The sequence below is a fragment of the Pseudochaenichthys georgianus genome, chromosome 2 (assembly GCF_902827115.2).
Source record: "Pseudochaenichthys georgianus chromosome 2, fPseGeo1.2, whole genome shotgun sequence".
In the NCBI taxonomy this organism is placed as follows: domain Eukaryota; kingdom Metazoa; phylum Chordata; class Actinopteri; order Perciformes; family Channichthyidae; genus Pseudochaenichthys; species Pseudochaenichthys georgianus.
The window spans coordinates 9,841,843-9,866,656 of NC_047504.1; the positions used below are offsets into that span (position 1 = coordinate 9,841,843).

At 43.9% G+C, this 24,814-nt stretch overlaps 1 protein-coding gene and 1 long non-coding RNA gene across 2 annotated transcripts in view; both read right to left on the reverse strand.

Annotated features, from left to right (window-relative positions):
* pard3ba (par-3 family cell polarity regulator beta a) overlaps window positions 1-24,814 on the reverse strand; it is a 168,113-nt gene that overhangs the window by 31,513 nt on the left and 111,786 nt on the right. The window contains exons 20-21 of the mRNA XM_034101017.1: window positions 1,674-1,784; window positions 1,297-1,566 (exon numbers count right to left, since the gene is read on the reverse strand). Of these exons, the coding sequence (XP_033956908.1) occupies window positions 1,297-1,566; window positions 1,674-1,784 (381 nt within the window). The remainder of the gene's footprint in view (window positions 1-1,296; window positions 1,567-1,673; window positions 1,785-24,814) is intronic.
* Window positions 16,539-17,860, reverse strand: LOC139435118 (uncharacterized). Its single transcript, XR_011644392.1, has 2 exons — window positions 17,154-17,860; window positions 16,539-16,692 (listed from the first exon to the last, which is right to left on the reverse strand). It is a non-coding gene; the product is annotated as an uncharacterized lncRNA (long non-coding RNA).

The following is a 24,814-nucleotide window of genomic DNA, read 5'->3' on the forward strand; positions in this document are numbered from 1 at the left end:
AGAGAGAGAGGGGGAGAAAACAGGCTGGTAATGAAGTACCCAGCACGAGTGGATGAGAGCTAAAGTGGTCTAACAGATCTGTCAGGCTGCTAGACTGTGGCTAATTATCGCTCTTCCTCTCCTCTGTGACTTCTTCCCTCTCCATTTCTCTTTCCATTTTGGCTCTCACTTTCTTCCCTCCTTCTCGACGCCGCGTTCTCTTCTTCTCCGCGTCCCTCCGTCTGTCACTCCTCTCCGTTCCCATCTGTCTCCTCTCCATGTCCAAGCCTCTCCTCCTCTCGGTGTCTTCTCTTTCTCTGGATGAGATTGGGTGTCTGGGGCTTAGCTTTTTTGATTTGCAAGTCAATAGTAACTTCTGTCAGAGAGTTTGTGTTGAGGGAAGTTTTAATGTGGCTGTATTATTTCCTACGGGGAATGAGGAATTTGCATTAGAATCCCCTCTGGATTCACTGCAAGTTCGACTCTGAAACTTCAGCGGTAATAATATATAATACGGTGGGCTCTGCCGTCCGGGTATGATCATCAATAATACGTTTTACTCACATTGTATTGACTCAAATTGCTTGTTAGATACCTCCACCTTCACTTCTTTGGAAGGCATGCAGGAAAACTTTCAAATTCAACTCGTGTTCACATCCATACTCGGTTAACAATGAAGGCTAGTGCAGCAAAACTGACTCTAAAACACTTTTGTGTACTCATTTATTTATCTTTGCACCCCTGAGATTGACTCAAGTAATTCCAGCAGCAATCCTTTAGCGTTCATATGTGTATAACGCATCTGCCTTACACACATTATCGTGCGTAGTGTGAACAGACACGGGTACAGCTGGTGGTCTGAGAAAAGAATTCAAATTCAACCTTGTGCTTTCAGGATGTGCTCGGCTGCACCTGGACCCTGTATGTATGTGTGTGTGTGTGTGTGTGTGTGTGTGTGTGTGTGTGTGTGTGTGTGTGTGTGTGTGTGTGTTTGCACGTCAATAAGGGGAGAAACAGGGAGAGACCGTGCCCTAAAAGGAAGGAAACATGCATGTGTGTAAGAGTGTGTGGGTGTGTGCATACATAAGGGTGTTGCTACAGTGTAAGCATGCGTTCATGTTTTATGCATTTTCTGGCAGCGCATGAATTTAGATATGTGCAAATACTCCCTCAGGCATGCCGGTCAAGCCATGGTGTGTGACCTTGGGTGTACCTGCACAACTTGCTACACACACACACACATTTAAAAACACTTATATGTATTACAATGCATGTGGGGTCAGAAGTGTGGTCCTTGAAAGTGTAAAGAGTGATCACCTGTCTGCCTGTGTGGGCGGGGGTCTTGACTTGTTGACCTTGGCGTAGAGGCCGTCCAGCTCCTCCTCCGAGGCCTTCAGCGGGTTGGACCCCCCGGTGGGCGGGGCGGGGGAGGGCGTGCGACTCACAAACGCCTGGGGCGACGGCGGCGGGCGGAAGTTGCTGATGCGGGCGTAGTTCGGGTCGCTGTCGTCGTCTTCCACGTCGGGGAAGGAGGCCGAGTCGGGGGTGGCGTGGCCAGACTCGATAGTGGCGTAACGCGGCTCATAGCTGTCGGACATTTAGTGGAAGACGGCAGTTTAGAGGGACATGTCTGGCACTTTGTAAGGAAATACAAACTTTAAACTATAAAAAGACATATTTCCTCCCAGTCATACCCGTCTCTTTGGGGCGGGATCCTGTCCAGCTCCTCTTCACTCAGGGCCTCCAGCTTGGTTTTGGAGGACTTGCCGGCGTCTTTGCTCTTGTCTTCCTTCTTCTTACCAAACCTGGACAACACCAAAACAGACACAAAGGTTAGTTTGAAACCACCTGAACGACTCTTCCTTTCTTCATAACACTAAGACCTCAGGAGGATGCTTTTATTTTGAAGGCAAGGTTTATGCACCATAATATGTTTTGGACACTTATGATGAAATATTCACTTCACTCAACAGAGCACGCAGGAGTTGATGAAAAGAGGCTGTTTAACTCACACACACGAATATTCTTTGACTTCACATTTCTACACAGTCAGACACACACACACACACACACACACACACACACACACACACACACACACACACACACACACACACACACACACACACACACACACACACACACACACACACACACACACACACACACACACACACACACACACACACACACACACACACACACACACACACACACACACACACACACACACACCACACACACACACACACACACACACACACACACACACACACACACACACACACACACACACAGCGAAACCAACTCATTCTTACTTCTGTGTGTTCATTAGTGGCTTTGCCTGGAAAAAGCTTAATGAGAGATATGGGTATAATGTCGCAGCAGGCACTGACAATCCACTAGTGTGTGTGTGTGTGTGTGTGTGTGTGTGTGTGTGTGTGTGTGTGTGTGTGTGTGTGGGCACATGAAAAAGAGCGATAACTGTCACGCAGCATATGGAGCATGAATATTTGAACATTTTGTCCAATAAAAAAGCAGTTACGCCACAGTGGGCTTTTCTTATCGCCATAACGACCACCATCACCATTATCATTCTGGAAGTCTCATTTTACAAAATATTCTCGTCACCTCTGTTCTCGTTTTAATGAAGCTCACACTTGGAAGAAATTAACCAAGGCTTCTCGCTGTAAATATTTCATATCTCTCCGTCGCTATTTCGCCTCCTCCGTCTCACAACCTACTTCTTTTTCTTCCTCCTCTCGCCCTCTCCGAGCCCCCGCTGAGCCGCTCTAATGTCTGTGTTTATCTCATTAACGGCGAGGCACTTCTCCTCACTGCTACGGGCGGGGACGTGGCCTGAATCCTAACCCGTTGGCCCTGGCCAGCATCAGAGCCGCAGTGAAGCCACATTGACCTGGCACCGTCCTGCAAAGCAATTAGTGATGTTTGTATCTCCTCTCCACTTATACCTCTGTGTTTCAACGTTGCCAGCAGCAACGCCGACACTCACATGGCTTGTGAGTCGCTGTGAAGAAGGCACAGAGAGTTGGCACACCAAATATCTTCTTTTATTTCACTAAGTTTGTATGTCCTATGTTTAAGAGTCTGGCAGAAAGGATTCACCTCAAGCGTTTGAAGGGATGTGGTGGAGTCAGTCGAGTCTAGTGAGAATGCTTTGTTTCAATTGAATACACCTGTATGGCTGTGCAGGGCCTTTAAGTAATGAGTAGTAAACCAATTACTGGTAAACTGATCCTAAATTCGATAACACATAGGTGTGAGCAAGCTCTCTGATTGGTCAATAGGCGTGTTTGATTCCACGATCAAACAACGGTCAAATAGAACGTGCCTTTTCACAACAAGTCAGTATCCCTCCGCGTCTGAGAAAAACGGTATACCGTTGGGCCTAAAAGCAAACTGTTTTGGGCTTAAGGCACCAAATATGTGACGATGGCGTTTAACGAGGAAACTAAAAATCATAAATGCCACAACGACAGGGAGCGCCAGAACAGGAGAGGGGCAATGACCTTTGCCCAGTAGCTTCGTTCGAGGCCTTCCTATCAACACTGCCCGAATCAGCAAAGGCTTTCTACCACCATCCAAGGAAGTCGGTGAAGCCGGGATGCGGTGTGGTATAGCATGGAGCCCTTGGGGGTGAACAGCCTGGGGTCCATGATGACCCGCATTAGTGAAGAGGCTGGCACAGAAGCACCTGCATACAGCGGCTGGCGGAGGCAGGGTTGGAGGCCAGAGAAATCATGTCCGTTAGCGGGCATAAAAACGAGTCATCGCTTCGCAGCTACTGCTCCATCTCTGGACAACAGAAATATGTGGAGCAACGCGCTTTTTGCCGGTCCGGGACACGCCATGAAACGGCCACTGGAGGAAAGCTCTTCCTATAACCTACCCGTGAACACCACAGCACCACCTGCAAACAAGTCTGGCATGGAGTTCACGGAGAGCAGTTTCAAGAATTGCACTTTTAATGGCGGCATGAACATCCACCTTCATTCTGAAGCCAAAATGTTAAATATGTAAATAAATAAATAAATAGCCTAATTCAAGAATTGTTGTCAATAAATTGTTGTCAATAAATTGGTTAATAATATATTATTTACTATAATTATATCAATAACTGTAAGCGGGGTAGCAGGAGTGTTCGATTGATCGGCTATCGTTACCATGGGAACTACTTTCTGACGGAGATTAACTCAAGCAGAAAGCGTAGGTTTGGGAGCCCACATTATGAAATTATTTTACGATATTGTTGATTACAATGATAGTTTGTGTTATAGAATCGCAATCATACACTTGAGGCCGTTCTTGAACGTCATTATTGGTACGCCTGTACTGCCGTACTCTCGTGTATGATTGCTTAAGTGTACCGCACTTGATTTTATTAAGTTCAAATCTGCAGCATTGTTTTATCTTCATTTTGTATTCCGGTGACTTCTCCTGCTGAGCCCTTGTTGCTTTATTTCCCCCACCTCACTTCCTAGAGATGACTTGCCGCAGAAGCAGTGTGGGCGCTGCAGCAGCATCTTTTTTCTTCTTCTCGGGACTATTTAGATTTTCTAAATACTACCCACATTATGCAGGAGCCAAAAGCAGCCTGCCAATTACCTCGATTATAAGCATATAGAATTCAACGCTGAGTGAAAGCAGTATCAGCTTTATTCCTCTCAGTCTGCATCAATAGACACGTAATTATATTACACGCAAATATATGATTATCCAAAATCCCAGGTTTACCTTGCTTTGCTAAGCTGTCTGATAGATTCACTCCACACACACACACGCACACGCACACACACACACACACGCACACACGCGCACACACACGCGCACGCACACACACGCACACGCACCTTAATCAACATGCAAAGGGGGCAGAGGTCCACAGTTGGACCCATCATTATATCTGCATTAATTAGGAAAGCCACTTTTTCTCACCGCATTGTCTGGGAAGAAGATGGAAGGAAGTAAGAGGGGGGGGGGGTGTGGGACTCCCAATTAGAGACATGTACCTGCCATGGGGGAGGTGGTTATCCCCCGCTCTCCTATTATCTCACCCCTTCTTCATCGCCAAATCTTCTCCCACTCTTTTCTCTCTGACTATTTTTGTTTCATTACTTTCTCTCTCCTTTGTTTGGTTTATTAATTCTTAGGACAGTTTCTGCTCCGTCACTCTTTCATAAATGTGACAGTTAATTAGTTAATTTCCTGTTGGGTGCACCATGGCAGCACTATAAAGCTAAAGCACAAACATCTACGAAAGCAGCTCTAAAACCGACGTTACTCACACACTATACATCTGTATGTGGCTCAGTAACGCAGGTAGGCAGCCACACACACTCAGACAGCAATACACATCAATACAACACACACACACACACACACACACACACACACACACATACTCTGTCGGGAACTGCAAACAGTCTCAGGGAATAGGACATCTCATTAACTTAGCATTATCTACCTACACAACCACTCCATCAAACTCTCATTAGGGGGAGGTAGGGGGTCCGAGTGAGTCAGTCTGCGCTGGTGTTCCATTTAATACACTCCCCACTGTCATGGGAGCTACTGGGAACCATCATTAGCCGCCGACTCACGCCTTCACACTGGCATCACCTCTGCTAGCCAGGCAGCTTCAAAGCAGACGACTCTGGACTGATGTGTTTGCATTGAACTCTGGGAAAGAGAGTTCCCGCGAGTATGTCTGACACGAGGGCTGAGGCAAACTATACTCGCCCAAGGAGATGTCTTCACGTTTTGTTAGACGGACATCCAAACACGATTCACCCTTATATGATAGAGAAAAGTCTCCCCCTCTCATTATGAACAATGTAACACCACGAGGTAATAAAGGACTGTCACTTTAATAAAGGAATATCTGGAGTGTGGTTGAATGTTTTTTACATGGCTGCACCAACGTATAGTTAGACATTATTTTTCTGTCGATCGACCGACATTGTTGCAGCGCTTCATGTCGCTATGTTACACTGCACCCATTTTAAAGGAAATGCTAAAAAACTGAAAAAGATTTACCCCCAAATACATTCACATTATATTTGTACAGTTTTGTTGTCATCTATTTCCTAAGGAAGCCGTGTCGGGACTCATTCCAATATATATTTCTTGAAGACTCTTCTTCTTTTCCTGAATCCTATGTGAAATAACGACGTGTGCAATCATCGACGATGACGACGGCACTTTACAGAATCAACAGCGTGATCTGGACGGCCAGCCGCTCGCAGCGCTGCAGCTGAGAAACTGGACTGACCGTAATTACTACAGCGACTGTCATTCTCATTACTGTAGGGGAGGTGGAGGAAAGGGGGGGGGGCTCCGTTAGCCGTGCTCTAATGAGGCTCTATATGGAACAGGGAGATCACAGCTAGCCAGTGTGCTGATGTCACCGACCTGACCTGTGCAATTAGAGCGAGGGAGAGGGCGGTCTATTAGAAACACGTAACAATTACTGAACTCTCTCTTAGCAAAGTGCATTCCACTCCTGCAGCCACCAACATCCCATCTCTGCAGACTAGCGGCGTGACGGCAGCCCTTTTCCTCCATGGAGTCATTTCTTCGCTTCCGCTTTCAGAAATAAGGGCGCTTTGTTTTCTGCAATTGTGACAACAGCTCCGGCGCTGTGCAGTGTCTGGGTGGGGGGGTGGGTACAACCAGGAACAAGAGTGTGTGTGTTGAGGAAGTTGAGGACCTGTGTATTACACACGGTTAAGGATGGCTGTGTGAAGTTTCATTACATTGACTTTTCTTGGTTGTAGCCTCTGCGAAGGATGGGTAATCTCCACATAAGCATTAGCCGTGTGTCGCCTCACAAACGAATGCTACCTGTTCACAAGAAGCAGAACGTTTTAATTACGTCGACAAGAAGGCAAGACGTTTTGGAGAGAAACTGTGGAGCTTTTTCTGCAGTGTTCTTTACTCTGTAGCAACATCCCAGAGGAGATTAAAGCATGCCAGATATTCTTGGGTATGCATGTCTTTTAAATTCTCATAAAGGCGATTGGACAAGCCTCGTGGTTTGATGCTCGAAACTTACATCACTATAATCAGAACACTGAGTTTAAAGCAAGTGCGACATCAGGCTAAATATCCTATTCGTCTTGGAGAATGACTGAAAGTTAGATCGAGCGGTTAAAAGAGAAAAAGAACGAGTTGGTGAGAAAAAGAGGAATTGAAGGAACAGGCTAAATAGACGATCTGCCTCGGAGAATAAACGAGACCCTGAGAATAAAAAGAGGCAGAGAAGAAAGGGAGGAAAGAAAGTGAGAGAAAAGAGAGGGGTGTGTGAGCCAAAGCTCCCGTGAAAGTGCAGCTGGGGAGGAATAAGGAGCGTAGGAATATATGGAAGCAGTTAATCAGCCACGCAGAAATGTTATCGCAGTAATTTGATTGCTCTGTATGCATTTGGAGAGGAGTGCACATATCTCTGTGGAGTTTGCAGCAAAGAGGGGGGAGGGAGAGAGAAACGGGAGACACACACAGAGAGATTAACACTACAGAGGGTTGTGATGTAACACGCAGCCTCCTTCTCCTGTTCTGGCTACAGTGAGACAAGTCGGAAAGTATTTCTGGATGGAAATAGACAGAAAGACATTCGCGGGCAAAAAATAGACAACAAGCGCCCTTTACATTTCTACTGGTTTCCTGGTGGAACTGGGGATCAGACTACAAGCAGACCGCCACCCAAAACCAAGGTCAAGCCAGGCCACTCGCTTTGATTGACAGCGCCATTAGCCAATCCTCTGCAGAACGCCCCGTCTTTGATCGATATAAAAAAAAAGACAAATCTGCCAGCAGGTCCTGAGTGTTCCCCACTGGGCATAATTAAATCTATTTATCAGACTTCCTCTCCATATGCCCTGCGCCGCATACCAGCAATTTGGCCCAAATCCGCTTCCATTAATGGCTGATATTAGCAGCGATAGCACTTTATAAGAAAAGGGGAGTGTGAGAGATAAAACTGCAGCGAGCTCCACCCGATGCTAATCGCAGTTAAAACAGCTTCACTTAGAGCGTATGAATTATGCAGGGGGGAAGATGTGTGTGTCGAGGTTTCATCATTCCTTATTTTGATCTCTTATACTTGAACGTGGGTGAACTCGAACGCATGAGAACATTCCTGGAAATAATGAAAGGTCAAAATGAGAGGAATCAGTTTTTAAATGACTGTACAGAAACACGTGCAGGAGGGCAACGTGGAGGCAGACAGACAGGTATGAACACACAGCAGATTGCTCTCAGGGGAAGAGAAAGAAGCAGATATGGAGCGCAACCATCTTAATCAACGCCTGGACAGTCCCTCGAGTTCTGATACTGTCAGACAAAGACGGAAGAAAGGGAGGGTAAGGAAATAAGAAGGATGAACAAAGAGAAAAGGAAGGAAGAATGGGAGAAAGAAGATGAAATAAAGGGAGAAAGGAGAATCTGGAGGGTGCACAATGGATAACGGGGACATTACGAGAGGAAGGGGAACGGAAGAGGGAAGGAGAGATAAAGATTGAGATCAAGGAAAGGGAAAACATCTGGAATGAAAAAGAGAGAAAGTAGAGAAATATGGGTGAAAAAGAGCCAATGAGGAGGTTCTGCGTGAGGTTCTGCCGCCTGGTGAAATACTGTCTCGGCTTTAATTGTTTGCATTCTGATTTGTGTCACTTTTCCACAAAAAGATCCGTCGCCATCGGCAATTTGTCTCGTCTTCCCTCCCCACTTCTGTCAGGGAAGCCTTTCATATTTAACGAGAGCATTCTCACACCCTGCCGTCGTCAGCCGTGTGTGTATACAGTGAACAAACACGTCAGTGACTGGGTGGCGACTACAGCGACGCCTCCACCCCTCTGGTGCTTTATGTTAATACACTTTAAGTGAAGGGGAAAAGATTCATAGCGCTTTCCTGGCCGGGGGCTTGGGGGAAAGGCTAGGTCAGCGTGGCTCCAGATGACAGCCATTGGCAGAGAGGGAAAGGTCGCACTCTGGGCTCCCGCGGCCCTCCACACATCGTCGGACAAGAAACACTTAACCTTCTCCGTCTGGGAGGCGGAGGTCATGCTCCCTGTGTGCCTGGGCGTCAGATGTCCTGCATGTGTGTGTCATTAGACATTAAGTGACAGAGGAAGTCCATCCATCACTCGTGGCATGAAGATGACTGGAAGGGACATTTTGAGGTGTAATCGCTTCCTGGCGCCCTGATGTGAATGCAAATTGGTTATTTCCCGTGGCCACGTGAATACCTTTAATTGGCGGCTGAGCGATGGGCAGTCGGCGGGGCGAAATGCCACTGAGCCGTCTGGCCGATACGGATGCGTCTGCTCTTCAAAGCCACCCTCCCCCGGGGTCGCTCCAAATGTCATAACTCGATAGGAATTGATGGATCGGGAAACTGATCAACACAAATGGAAGTCTCAGCTTCGCCGTCTCATTTGATAATTACCTTATGGGGGTAATAATTCACTGTACAAATGTGCGTATCATGTTCCTCAGTCGGATGAGTCACAGACGTTACCGGTAGGAATAAAACATATTGAATGATATCTCTGCAGCTTGAAAAACGGCAAGAGGACATTAGTGAGTGATTAGCTCTCGCAGAACAGAGACGCTATCGGCCATTAAGCTGATATATAACGGAAGATGTGGCTGACTAAGGAAGTTAGACAAGAGACAGTGCAATTAAACAGTACAGACTTCCAAAAACTTCCCCGGGAAACTCTGGAAGAAGGAGGTAAACAAGCCGTTTGAAGCCTATGAATAAAGTCATTAATTCTTCCACTGCTTCGCTGGAGCAACGTCACGGTCAAACTGCGGAGGACCGGCACTCCCCCGCGCTGTAAATAAGACGAGAGCTCGGAGACAAACGGTGTGGTAGAAGAAGGTGTAGAAGTGGGAGAAGAGACGGGAAGGAGGGCGGGAGGCCTGTTGCCACTGCCCCTTTATCAGCTGATATATATGCATGAGGATTTCCTCATCATCTCCACTGTCAATTCCCCGTCGCTCTGATATTTGACTGACAGCCTCACATCAACTCCAATAAACCCGCACATCATTTCAGGAATGCTGCCCATCGCGCCGGATGGAGGCTGGAAACGGGAGAGGCAGGAAGTTAATTTGTTTTCCGGCGGCTGCCGTAGGTGATAGCGGCCGTGTCTGTTTGCCTCCGTGGCGAAGTTGTAAATTAGAATTATGCCTCAATAGACGGCAGGGAGACTGCTACGAGAAAGCTCATTTTCGAAGACTGGCTACTTGGCAGCTTCTTATATTTCGAGCAGCAGGGAGCAAATTGTGCAAGACTGTGAATTATGAAGAATTTAAGAAATAGCTGTCATTTTTAAGATTACATCCCCTGTGAGAAGGCCGACGCATTGCTTCGTGTTAAAGCGGCCGTATTATGTTCATTTTCAGGTTCGTATTTGTATGGTGTGCGTCTACTGGGACATGTTTACATGCTTTCATGGTCAAAAATGTCACTTTTCAGGGTTTTACTTACTTCAAAAAATTGTAATAAAAGATAAGCTTTAGAGCCATAAAGCGCTGCCTCGAATCAAATAGAGAAAACACAAAGAACATCTAATTGCAGACGATAAGATACATTAACCCTCTGTGGGATTTGCATGATTGCCGTCTCCATTTCATCATTCTAACACGACCACGATCTGCCAGGCTTTACCTTCCCTCCCGTGGAAACATGTATTCAAGTCTCAAGCCTCGTCGGCGCGCTCCATACGTGTCAAGTGATGCAAAGGAAAAGATTTGTGGTCGAGCATATATTATTTATGGTAAAGATAAAGAGATGAATAGAGATGAAGCGAGAGCGAGCCATAATGCTTATCCACAGGAGGAAGGTTTGTCCGGTGTGCAAAAGGTATAGCCTTATGCATATTTTACTAAAGAGAATACTGGCATTAATAAATACTCTCTTGAAGTGCATATTTCATTTTCAGGGCAGCTAACAGCCCTTAAATGCCAGATGAGATGCTGGATCAAAGAAATCCACCTGCAGTGCATTCACCACGGCCAGGATTAGGTGATGCTCCTCCAGTTCACCCCCACCGCGGCTTAGAGTCACCGCTGACACACCCACACAAACATGTCAGGGATTTTGGGATGCCAAAACACTTTTGACAACCAGGGAGCGTTCAAATAGTCGTCTATACCTATCCTTCCTTTCCTTCCTTTCCTTTGCTTGCTCTTCCTATGCATTTAAAGGTACTATGAAGGTGCTAAAGACACCAATTACCACGTTGATCTTTTCCTCTTCTTCTTCGAGTCCGTAGCCATCTCAGATGTCGTTCTGCCAGTATCGGGCACAGGCCACAGCTGATGGGGTAGGTTCTGCCAGGTCTTCTGGACTGCACCGGGGGGCATCGGCACATTCCAGTAGGTGGGACATTGTCTGCGCTGATCCACAGCTGCACGTGTCTTCCGTGGTGTAGTTCCACACTTTCATCAGAGCTTTGCACCTCCCCTGTTCCACACGCAGTCTATTAAGTGACTTCCAGGTTGTCCAGCCAAGGTCGTGGTCACTAGCGAGGCTTTCCGTTGGTGCGATTCCTCTGTCCAGCCATTCTTTTCCTCTGACGCACAGGAAACCGCATGCAAAGGAGAACTGACCCAGAAGGGCTAAGTGCAGCCAGATCCTAACTGACCCAGAAGGGCTAAGTGCAGCCATGACAAAAGATGTTTTGGTTCTCTAGATCTAAGGAAAGTTGCTTCATTGCTTCCTTTTGTGTCTCTATTAAAGGAAAAGCCTTCCCACAATACTTTGCGGCAGGGTCATTTAAAGCAACAATCCATTCGGCCGCTGCAAATGTCAGCTATGGATAAATTGAAAACATCCTTCTTAGTAGACGTGATTGTGTTTTGGACAGAAAATCTGCACAGTACTGGACGTGTCCCTACACTTTTAAATGTGCTATAAATAAAGTCACACACATAAGTGATTGCAGTGATGTACCTGAACGAGTTCAATGAACGATCGTTCATGAACGTGTTCATATTTTGGGCGAACGTGAACTGAACGTACTGTATTTCCGCTCGATGAACGTAATTGAGAACGTGTTCATTCTCAGCGCTGTATAACGGCGTTCAAAAGTGCGTTCATTCTCAGCACTGTATTATAACGGCGTTCAAAAGTGTGCCAGATTTCATATGCCTTTCAGCCGAAACCCCAGTTAAAACACACAGTAAACAGGCTTCAAAATAATGCGGAAAACCACCCAATCTGGCAACAGCAAGCTGCCTGTGACGCGTACGCGCCTGTCACCCGTGGCTGTCGCACTAAAATATAAATATACTAAATATATCAGACTCCTCACAACAAACAGTGTGGAACCGCGGAACCGGCGAGCATTGAATGAATGAATGAATTAGTATGGACGAAGCCGAGAGCAGCTGGAGCAGCACTGCTCAGAGTGAGACTCTACGGCAGGGGTGGGGAACCTCCGGCCTCCGGGCCGTATACGGCGTGTACGGCCCTCGAGGTAATTTATAAACACACGCAAAAAATAAAAAAATGAAAGAAATCTCGACCGCAAAAAAATTAAACAAGCGAGTGCCTGTTTTTCCTGGCCAAGGTCAGGGTCCTTGAACACAACACGAGCCTAACGTGTCATCACGTGCTATATGTCTCGACTGACAGGGGTGCAGTTCTGACGGAGAGCACCAGAACGCCACTCCAGCACTTCAGAAATTGCAGTTCCGATAAGTCCATACACATGCCGCAGTTTCTGCGTGGCTGTGTCTTTAGTTGAAAGCCCAGTGGCGATCTGCTCATCTGTCATACTGATCAGACAGTCAATAACTGTGTTGTTATCATTAGCATCTGGTTAGCTAGCTATGCTAACGAATATAAGAAGCTTTTTCTACAACCAATGAGGTAAAGGCACATCTTTATATGATCATTATAGTTATAAAAAAATAAGAGAAAACAGTAAACAGGTATAAAATACTATATGACAGTTATTAATAAAGAAGAATACAGTTTGAAAGGGGAGTGATTTGTCAAATATCCATAAATTAAAAGAAAATCTTCTTACAGTTGTGTTTGGGTGTTGAGAGATGTGTCCATAGATCTCCTAATGTTGCTCTCAAAGTGCACCAGATTGATGCTTTTAACTTCAACATTTAAAAAAAAATCTTCCCATGGGAGCACGCCACACCCTGCACGTGCATGCATACGCGAGTCATGGTGAGATATCTGGATTAAGAGGTTGCTTTTTCTTTGCACAGAATGAAATGAATGGGCTGTGATTTTAGTTTGTTTAAGCAGAGGTCAATAACTTGTACGGCCCTCTGAGGATATTGTAAAAATTGAAATGGCCCTTGAGAGGAAAAAGGTTCCCCACCCCTGCTCTACGGCGTCGGCGTATGAGCATTTAAAAGAGTTTTACGTTAAAGTCAGTACTGACTCAGACGGAAAATATCAAACGTTTGCCTGTAAACTGTGTCCGCCCGGTTTGAAAAAGCAAGTCCGTACATCGACGACAACAAACCTTAAACGGCACATTGAGAATAAGCACACGACTAGCCTTTCACGGTATGTGTGAGTGGCGAATAAAAAAGAGAGCCAAAACAGATCCACTACCACCCAAATCCCATTGACATCGTACAGGAGACAAATAATAGCTCGCAGCAACGTATTGAAAAAAGAACTATAAACTATAAATTAGTTCATTTTTGAAACCATGAACTTTAGTTCAACATTTTGAATTATGAACTATGAACTGAACTAGTTCATTTTAAAATGTGTGAACTGTGAACTGAACTAGTTCATGTAGAAAGTGAACTTTCCCAACACTGCCGATGATGTCATCACATTCCACATGACACATCCCAGTCTTTTAAGCATTTTAAATGACATCATCGGCAATGACATCATCGGCAACGTCATGTAGAATGTGATGACATCATCGGTGACATCATAGAGCCTCTCCAGAAAGTTTGCAAATAGACCCCCCGTTCCTCCACAAAGTTTACGTTTTTTGACGATGCCAAGCAAACGCAGACAAGCCGCTCGCCCCGTGCGCAGACGCAGAAGACCTCAGAAGAAGTCCCTGGCTGCTCGCAGACGCAAGAGAGTGGTCCGACGCAGGCGCTAAGCAACGACAGGAAATATGTAGTCCAAGCTTTTAAAAAGGTTTTGCCTTTTTAAAAGCTTTTGCTACATTTTAATGGTCCTTACGACTATTGTAAACCTTTAGGTTGAGGCAGGAAATATGTAGCACAAGCTTTTAAAAAGGTTTGCCTTTTTAAAAGCTTTTGCTACATTTTAATGGTCCTTATGACTATTGTAAACGTTTAGGTTGAGGCTCTACGGCAGGGGTCTCCAACCTTTTTGACCAAAGGAGCCACAACCCTTTTCCACAAAAATGTTTGAAAAAGAAAAATTATTTTAAAAAGTTTGCAATAGTCATAAAAACCATTAAAAATGTAGCACAAGCTTTTAAAAAGGAAAACCTTTTTAAAAGCTTGTGCTACATTTTTCCTGCCTCAAAAACGTTTACAATAGTCATAAGGACCATTAATATGTAGTACAAGCTAAAAGCTTGTGCTACATTTTAATGGTCCTTACGACTATTGTAAACCTTTAGGTTGAGGCTCAGCATGAGGATATGAGGAAATGTTAAAAACTAAACGTATTTAACACAAGTATGCTACTTTAAATATTCATTTTGAGCATGTATTCATGATAACCTAACATAAGCAAGATATACTTTCATTCAAAACTGAGAAGACGCCCAATGATGCAACACTTTACAAAATCAAGCCAACATAATAAGATATTCATGGTTTTAAAGAAAGAAAATGTATATGTTTTAATTTTTCTCCAATTGATTTTGCTTTTCTCCAGACGGCCAGCCCTGCACCCAGTGATGTACCTGAACGAGTTCAATGAACGATCGTTCATGAACGCGTTCATATTTTGGGCGAACGTGAACTGAACGTACTGTATTTCCGCTCGATGAACGTAATTGAGAACGCGTTCATTCTCAGCACTGTATTATAACGGCGTTCAAAAGTGTGCCAGATTTCATATGCCTTTCAGCCGAAACCCCAGTTAAAACACACAGTAAACAGGCTTCAAAATAATGCGGAAAACCACCCAATCTGGCAACAGCAAGCTGCCTGTGACGCGTACGCGCCTGTCACCCGTGGCTGTCGCACTAAAATATAAATATACTAAATATATCAGACTCCTCACAACAAACAGTGTGGAACCGCGGAACCGGCGAGCATTGAATGAATGAATGAATTAGTATGGACGAAGCCGAGAGCAGCTGGAGCAGCACTGCTCAGAGTGAGACTCTACGGCAGGGGTGGGGAACCTCCGGCCTCCGGGCCGTATACGGCGTGTACGGCCCTCGAGGTAATTTATAAACACACGCAAAAAATAAAAAAATGAAAGAAATCTCGACCGCAAAAAAATTAAACAAGCGAGTGCCTGTTTTTCCTGGCCAAGGTCAGGGTCCTTGAACACAACACGAGCCTAACGTGTCATCACGTGCTATATGTCTCGACTGACAGGGGTGCAGTTCTGACGGAGAGCACCAGAACGCCACTCCAGCACTTCAGAAATTGCAGTTCCGATAAGTCCATACACATGCCGCAGTTTCTGCGTGTCTGTGTCTTTAGTTGAAAGCCCAGTGGCGATCTGCTCATCTGTCATACTGATCAGACAGTCAATAACTGTGTTGTTATCATTAGCATCTGGTTAGCTAGCTATGCTAACGAATATAAGAAGCTTTTTCTACAACCAATGAGGTAAAGGCACATCTTTATATGATCATTATAGTTATAAAAAAATAAGAGAATACAGTAAACAGGTATAAAATACTATATGACAGTTATTAATAAAGAAGAATACAGTTTGAAAGGGGAGTGATTTGTCAAATATCCATAAATTAAAAGAAAATCTTCTTACAGTTGTGTTTGGGTGTTGAGAGATGTGTCCATAGATCTCCTAATGTTGCTCTCAAAGTGCACCAGATTGATGCTTTTAACTTCAACATTTAAAAAAAAATCTTCCCATGGGAGCACGCCACACCCTGCACGTGCATGCATACGCGAGTCATGGTGAGATATCTGGATTAAGAGGTTGCTTTTTCTTTGCACAGAATGAAATGAATGGGCTGTGATTTTAGTTTGTTTAAGCAGAGGTCAATAACTTGTACGGCCCTCTGAGGATATTGTAAAAATTGAAATGGCCCTTGAGAGGAAAAAGGTTCCCCACCCCTGCTCTACGGCGTCGGCGTATGAGCATTTAAAAGAGTTTTACGTTAAAGTCAGTACTGACTCAGACGGAAAATATCAAACGTTTGCCTGTAAACTGTGTCCGCCCGGTTTGAAAAAGCAAGTCCGTACATCGACGACAACAAACCTTAAACGGCACATTGAGAATAAGCACACGACTAGCCTTTCACGGTATGTGTGAGTGGCGAATAAAAAAGAGAGCCAAAACAGATCCACTACCACCCAAATCCCATTGACATCGTACAGGAGACAAATAATAGCTCGCAGCAACGTATTGAAAAAAGAACTATAAACTATAAATTAGTTCATTTTTGAAACCATGAACTTTAGTTCAACATTTTGAATTATGAACTATGAACTGAACTAGTTCATTTTAAAATGTGTGAACTGTGAACTGAACTAGTTCATGTAGAAAGTGAACTTTCCCAACACTGCCTGCACCAAACTCCAATGGCTCCTCCGCCCACCCCCAGTCCATCTCCAACAATCAGGTACGAGCAGGTGACGGCCCCCCCCAGAAGCAGCAGCCGCCCCCCCAAGCCGCTCCTCCTCCCTCCTCCCCACGCTGAGGAGGAGAGTGTCCGCAGACGCTAAGCAACGACAGGAAATATGTAGTACAAGCTTTTAAAAAGGTTTTGCCTTTTTAAAAGCTTGTGCTACATTTTTAATGGTCCTTATGACTATTAAAATATAAAATTATTTTTCTTTTTTTCTTTTGAAAAAAGACGCCTGCGTCGGACCACCCTCTTGCCTGCGAGCAGCCAGGGACGTCTCCTGTGTCTGCGCACGGGGCAAGCGGCTTGTCTCCGTTTGCTTGGCATCATCAAAAAACATAAACTCTGTGGAGGAACGAGGGGTCTATTTGCAAACTTTCAGGAGAGGCTCTATGATGTCACCGATGATGTCATCACATTCCACATGACACATCCCAGTCTTTTAAGCATTTTAAATGACATCATCGGCAATGACATCATCGGCAACGTCATGTAGAATGTGATGACATCATCGGTGACATCATAGAGCCTCTCCAGAAAGTTTGCAAATAGACCCCCCGTTCCTCCACAAAGTTTACGTTTTTTGACGATGCCAAGCAAACGCAGACAAGCCGCTCGCCCCGTGCGCAGACGCAGAAGACCTCAGAAGAAGTCCCTGGCTGCTCGCAGACGCAAGAGAGTGGTCCGACGCAGGCGCTAAGCAACGACAGGAAATATGTAGTCCAAGCTTTTAAAAAGGTTTTGCCTTTTTAAAAGCTTTTGCTACATTTTAATGGTCCTTACGACTATTGTAAACCTTTAGGTTGAGGCAGGAAATATGTAGCACAAGCTTTTAAAAAGGTTTGCCTTTTTAAAAGCTTGTGCTACATTTTAATGGTCCTTATGACTATTGTAAACGTTTAGGTTGAGGCTCTACGGCAGGGGTCTCCAACCTTTTTGACCAAAGGAGCCACAACCCTTTTCCACAAAAATGTTTGAAAAAGAAAAATTATTTTAAAAAGTTTGCAATAGTCATAAAAACCATTAAAAATGTAGCACAAGCTTTTAAAAAGGAAAACCTTTTTAAAAGCTTGTGCTACATTTTTCCTGCCTCAAAAACGTTTACAATAGTCATAAGGACCATTAATATGTAGTACAAGCTAAAAGCTTGTGCTACATTTTAATGGTCCTTACGACTATTGTAAACCTTTAGGTTGAGGCTCAGCATGAGGATATGAGGAAATGTTAAAAACTAAACGTATTTAACACAAGTATGCTACTTTAAATATTCATTTTGAGCATGTATTCATGATAACCTAACATAAGCAAGATATACTTTCATTCAAAACTGAGAAGACGCCCAATGATGCAACACTTTACAAAATCAAGCCAACATAATAAGATATTCATGGTTTTAAAGAAAGAAAATGTATATGTTTTAATTTTTCTCCAATTGATTTTGCTTTTCTCCAGACGGCCAGCCCTGCACCCAGTGATGTACCTGAACGAGTTCAATGAACGATCGTTCATGAACGCGTTCATATTTTGGGCGAACGTGAACTGAACGTACTGTATTTCCGCTCGATGAACGTAATTGAGAACGCGTTCATTCTCAGCACTGTATTATAACGGCGTTCAAAAGTGTGCCAGATTTCATATGCCTTTCAGCCGAAACCCCAGTTAAAACACACAGTAAACAGGCTTCAAAATAATGCGGAAAACCACCCAATCTGGCAACAGCAAGCTGCCTGTGACGCGTACGCGCCTGTCACCCGTGGCTGTCGCACTAAAATATAAATATACTAAATATATCAGACTCCTCACAACAAACAGTGTGGAACCGCGGAACCGGCGAGCATTGAATGAATGAATGAATTAGTATGGACGAAGCCGAGAGCAGCTGGAGCAGCACTGCTCAGAGTGAGACTCTACGGCAGGGGTGGGGAACCTCCGGCCTCCGGGCCGTATACGGCGTGTACGGCCCTCGAGGTAATTTATAAACACACGCAAAAAATAAAAAAATGAAAGAAATCTCGACCGCAAAAAAATTAAACAAGCGAGTGCCTGTTTTTCCTGGCCAAGGTCAGGGTCCTTGAACACAACACGAGCCTAACGTGTCATCACGTGCTATATGTCTCGACTGACAGGGGTGCAGTTCTGACGGAGAGCACCAGAACGCCACTCCAGCACTTCAGAAATTGCAGTTCCGATAAGTCCATACACATGCCGCAGTTTCTGCGTGTCTGTGTCTTTAGTTGAAAGCCCAGTGGCGATCTGCTCATCTGTCATACTGATCAGACAGTCAATAACTGTGTTGTTATCATTAGCATCTGGTTAGCTAGCTATGCTAACGAATATAAGAAGCTTTTTCTACAACCAATGAGGTAAAGGCACATCTTTATATGATCATTATAGTTATAAAAAAATAAGAGAATACAGTAAACAGGTATAAAATACTATATGACAGTTATTAATAAAGAAGAATACAGTTTGAAAGGGGAGTGATTTGTCAAATATCCATAAATTAAAAGAAAATCTGCTTACAGTTGTGTTTGGGTGTTGAGAGATGTGTCCATAGATCTCCTAATGTTGCTCTCAAAGTGCACCAGATTGATGCTTTTAACTTCAACATTTAAAAAAAAATCTTCCCAGGGGAGCACGCCACACCCTGCACGTGCATGCATACGCGAGTCATGGTGAGATATCTGGATTAAGAGGTTGCTTTTTCTTTGCACAGAATGAAATGAATGGGCTGTGATTTTAGTTTGTTTAAGCAGAGGTCAATAACTTGTACGGCCCTCTGAGGATATTGTAAAAATTGAAATGGCCCTTGAGAGGAAAAAGGTTCCCCACCCCTGCTCTACGGCGTCGGCGTATGAGCATTTAAAAGAGTTTTACGTTAAAGTCAGTACTGACTCAGACGGAAAATATCAAACGTTTGCCTGTAAACTGTGTCCGCCCGGTTTGAAAAAGCAAGTCCGTACATCGACGACAACAAACCTTAAACGGCACATTGAGAATAAGCACACGACTAGCCTTTCACGGTATGTGTGAGTGGCGAATAAAAAAGAGAGCCAAAACAGATCCACTACCACCCAAATCCCATTGACATCGTACAGGAGACAAATAATAGCTCGCAGCAACGTATTGAAAAAAGAACTATAAACTATAAATTAGTTCATTTTTGAAACCATGAACTTTAGTTCAACATTTTGAATTATGAACTATGAACTGAACTAGTTCATTTTAAAATGTGTGAACTGTGAACTGAACTAGTTCATGTAGAAAGTGAACTTTCCCAACACTGGCTGTCGCACTAAAATATAAATATACTAAATATATCAGACTCCTCACAACAAACAGTGTGGAACCGCGGAACCGGCGAGCATTGAATGAATGAATGAATTAGTATGGACGAAGCCGAGAGCAGCTGGAGCAGCACTGCTCAGAGTGAGACTCTACGGCAGGGGTGGGGAACCTCCGGCCTCCGGGCCGCATACGGCGTGTACGGCCCTCGAGGTAATTTATAAACACACGCAAAAAATAAAAAAATGAAAGAAATCTCGACCGCAAAAAAATTAAACAAGCGAGTGCCTGTTTTTCCTGGCCAAGGTCAGGGTCCTTGAACACAACACGAGCCTAACGTGTCATCACGTGCTATATGTCTCGACTGACAGGGGTGCAGTTCTGACGGAGAGCACCAGAACGCCACTCCAGCACTTCAGAAATTGCAGTTCCGATAAGTCCATACACATGCCGCAGTTTCTGCGTGTCTGTGTCTTTAGTTGAAAGCCCAGTGGCGATCTGCTCATCTGTCATACTGATCAGACAGTCAATAACTGTGTTGTTATCATTAGCATCTGGTTAGCTAGCTATGCTAACGAATATAAGAAGCTTTTTCTACAACCAATGAGGTAAAGGCACATCTTTATATGATCATTATAGTTATAAAAAAATAAGAGAATACAGTAAACAGGTATAAAATACTATATGACAGTTATTAATAAAGAAGAATACAGTTTGAAAGGGGAGTGATTTGTCAAATATCCATAAATTAAAAGAAAATCTTCTTACAGTTGTGTTTGGGTGTTGAGAGATGTGTCCATAGATCTCCTAATGTTGCTCTCAAAGTGCACCAGATTGATGCTTTTAACTTCAACATTTAAAAAAAAATCTTCCCAGGGGAGCACGCCACACCCTGCACGTGCATGCATACGCGAGTCATGGTGAGATATCTGGATTAAGAGGTTGCTTTTTCTTTGCACAGAATGAAATGAATGGGCTGTGATTTTAGTTTGTTTAAGCAGAGGTCAATAACTTGTACGGCCCTCTGAGGATATTGTAAAAATTGAAATGGCCCTTGAGAGGAAAAAGGTTCCCCACCCCTGCTCTACGGCGTCGGCGTATGAGCATTTAAAAGAGTTTTACGTTAAAGTCAGTACTGACTCAGACGGAAAATATCAAACGTTTGCCTGTAAACTGTGTCCGCCCGGTTTGAAAAAGCAAGTCCGTACATCGACGACAACAAACCTTAAACGGCACATTGAGAATAAGCACACGACTAGCCTTTCACGGTATGTGTGAGTGGCGAATAAAAAAGAGAGCCAAAACAGATCCACTACCACCCAAATCCCATTGACATCGTACAGGAGACAAATAATAGCTCGCAGCAACGTATTGAAAAAAGAACTATAAACTATAAATTAGTTCATTTTTGAAACCATGAACTTTAGTTCAACATTTTGAATTATGAACTATGAACTGAACTAGTTCATTTTAAAATGTGTGAACTGTGAACTGAACTAGTTCATGTAGAAAGTGAACTTTCCCAACACTGCCGATGATGTCATCACATTCCACATGACACATCCCAGTCTTTTAAGCATTTTAAATGACATCATCGGCAATGACATCATCGGCAACGTCATGTAGAATGTGATGACATCATCGGTGACATCATAGAGCCTCTCCAGAAAGTTTGCAAATAGACCCCCCGTTCCTCCACAAAGTTTACGTTTTTTGACGATGCCAAGCAAACGCAGACAAGCCGCTCGCCCCGTGCGCAGACGCAGAAGACCTCAGAAGAAGTCCCTGGCTGCTCGCAGACGCAAGAGAGTGGTCCGACGCAGGCGCTAAGCAACGACAGGAAATATGTAGTCCAAGCTTTTAAAAAGGTTTTGCCTTTTTAAAAGCTTTTGCTACATTTTAATGGTCCTTACGACTATTGTAAACCTTTAGGTTGAGGCAGGAAATATGTAGCACAAGCTTTTAAAAAGGTTTGCCTTTTTAAAAGCTTGTGCTACATTTTAATGGTCCTTATGACTATTGTAAACGTTTAGGTTGAGGCTCTACGGCAGGGGTCTCCAACCTTTTTGACCAAAGGAGCCACAACCCTTTTCCACAAAAATGTTTGAAAAAGAAAAATTATTTTAAAAAGTTTGCAATAGTCATAAAAACCATTAAAAATGTAGCACAAGCTTTTAAAAAGGAAAACCTTTTTAAAAGCTTGTGCTACATTTTTCCTGCCTCAAAAACGTTTACAATAGTCATAAGGACCATTAATATGTAGTACAAGCTAAAAGCTTGTGCTACATTTTAATGGTCCTTACGACTATTGTAAACCTTTAGGTTGAGGCTCAGCATGAGGATATGAGGAAATGTTAAAAACTAAACGTATTTAACACAAGTATGCTACTTTAAATATTCATTTTGAGCATGTATTCATGATAACCTAACATAAGCAAGATATACTTTCATTCAAAACTGAGAAGACGCCCAATGATGCAACACTTTACAAAATCAAGCCAACATAATAAGATATTCATGGTTTTAAAGAAAGAAAATGTATATGTTTTAATTTTTCTCCAATTGATTTTGCTTTTCTCCAGACGGCCAGCCCTGCACCCAGTGATGTACCTGAACGAGTTCAATGAACGATCGTTCATGAACGCGTTCATATTTTGGGCGAACGTGAACTGAACGTACTGTATTTCCGCTCGATGAACGTAATTGAGAACGCGTTCATTCTCAGCACTGTATTATAACGGCGTTCAAAAGTGTGCCAGATTTCATATGCCTTTCAGCCGAAACCCCAGTTAAAACACACAGTAAACAGGCTTCAAAATAATGCGGAAAACCACCCAATCTGGCAACAGCAAGCTGCCTGTGACGCGTACGCGCCTGTCACCCGTGGCTGTCGCACTAAAATATAAATATACTAAATATATCAGACTCCTCACAACAAACAGTGTGGAACCGCGGAACCGGCGAGCATTGAATGAATGAATGAATTAGTATGGACGAAGCCGAGAGCAGCTGGAGCAGCACTGCTCAGAGTGAGACTCTACGGCAGGGGTGGGGAACCTCCGGCCTCCGGGCCATATACGGCGTGTACGGCCCTCGAGGTAATTTATAAACACACGCAAAAAATAAAAAAATGAAAGAAATCTCGACCGCAAAAAAATTAAACAAGCGAGTGCCTGTTTTTCCTGGCCAAGGTCAGGGTCCTTGAACACAACACGAGCCTAACGTGTCATCACGTGCTATATGTCTCGACTGACAGGGGTGCAGTTCTGACGGAGAGCACCAGAACGCCACTCCAGCACTTCAGAAATTGCAGTTCCGATAAGTCCATACACATGCCGCAGTTTCTGCGTGTCTGTGTCTTTAGTTGAAAGCCCAGTGGCGATCTGCTCATCTGTCATACTGATCAGACAGTCAATAACTGTGTTGTTATCATTAGCATCTGGTTAGCTAGCTATGCTAACGAATATAAGAAGCTTTTTCTACAACCAGTGAGGTAAAGGCACATCTTTATATGATCATTATAGTTATAAAAAAATAAGAGAATACAGTAAACAGGTATAAAATACTATATGACAGTTATTAATAAAGAAGAATACAGTTTGAAAGGGGAGTGATTTGTCAAATATCCATAAATTAAAAGAAAATCTTCTTACAGTTGTGTTTGGGTGTTGAGAGATGTGTCCATAGATCTCCTAATGTTGCTCTCAAAGTGCACCAGATTGATGCTTTTAACTTCAACATTTAAAAAAAAATCTTCCCAGGGGAGCACGCCACACCCTGCACGTGCATGCATACGCGAGTCATGGTGAGATATCTGGATTAAGAGGTTGCTTTTTCTTTGCACAGAATGAAATGAATGGGCTGTGATTTTAGTTTGTTTAAGCAGAGGTCAATAACTTGTACGGCCCTCTGAGGATATTGTAAAAATTGAAATGGCCCTTGAGAGGAAAAAGGTTCCCCACCCCTGCTCTACGGCGTCGGCGTATGAGCATTTAAAAGAGTTTTACGTTAAAGTCAGTACTGACTCAGACGGAAAATATCAAACGTTTGCCTGTAAACTGTGTCCGCCCGGTTTGAAAAAGCAAGTCCGTACATCGACGACAACAAACCTTAAACGGCACATTGAGAATAAGCACACGACTAGCCTTTCACGGTATGTGTGAGTGGCGAATAAAAAAGAGAGCCAAAACAGATCCACTACCACCCAAATCCCATTGACATCGTACAGGAGACAAATAATAGCTCGCAGCAACGTATTGAAAAAAGAACTATAAACTATAAATTAGTTCATTTTTGAAACCATGAACTTTAGTTCAACATTTTGAATTATGAACTATGAACTGAACTAGTTCATTTTAAAATGTGTGAACTGTGAACTGAACTAGTTCATGTAGAAAGTGAACTTTCCCAACACTGCCGATGATGTCATCACATTCCACATGACACATCCCAGTCTTTTAAGCATTTTAAATGACATCATCGGCAATGACATCATCGGCAACGTCATGTAGAATGTGATGACATCATCGGTGACATCATAGAGCCTCTCCAGAAAGTTTGCAAATAGACCCCCCGTTCCTCCACAAAGTTTACGTTTTTTGACGATGCCAAGCAAACGCAGACAAGCCGCTCGCCCCGTGCGCAGACGCAGAAGACCTCAGAAGAAGTCCCTGGCTGCTCGCAGACGCAAGAGAGTGGTCCGACGCAGGCGCTAAGCAACGACAGGAAATATGTAGTCCAAGCTTTTAAAAAGGTTTTGCCTTTTTAAAAGCTTTTGC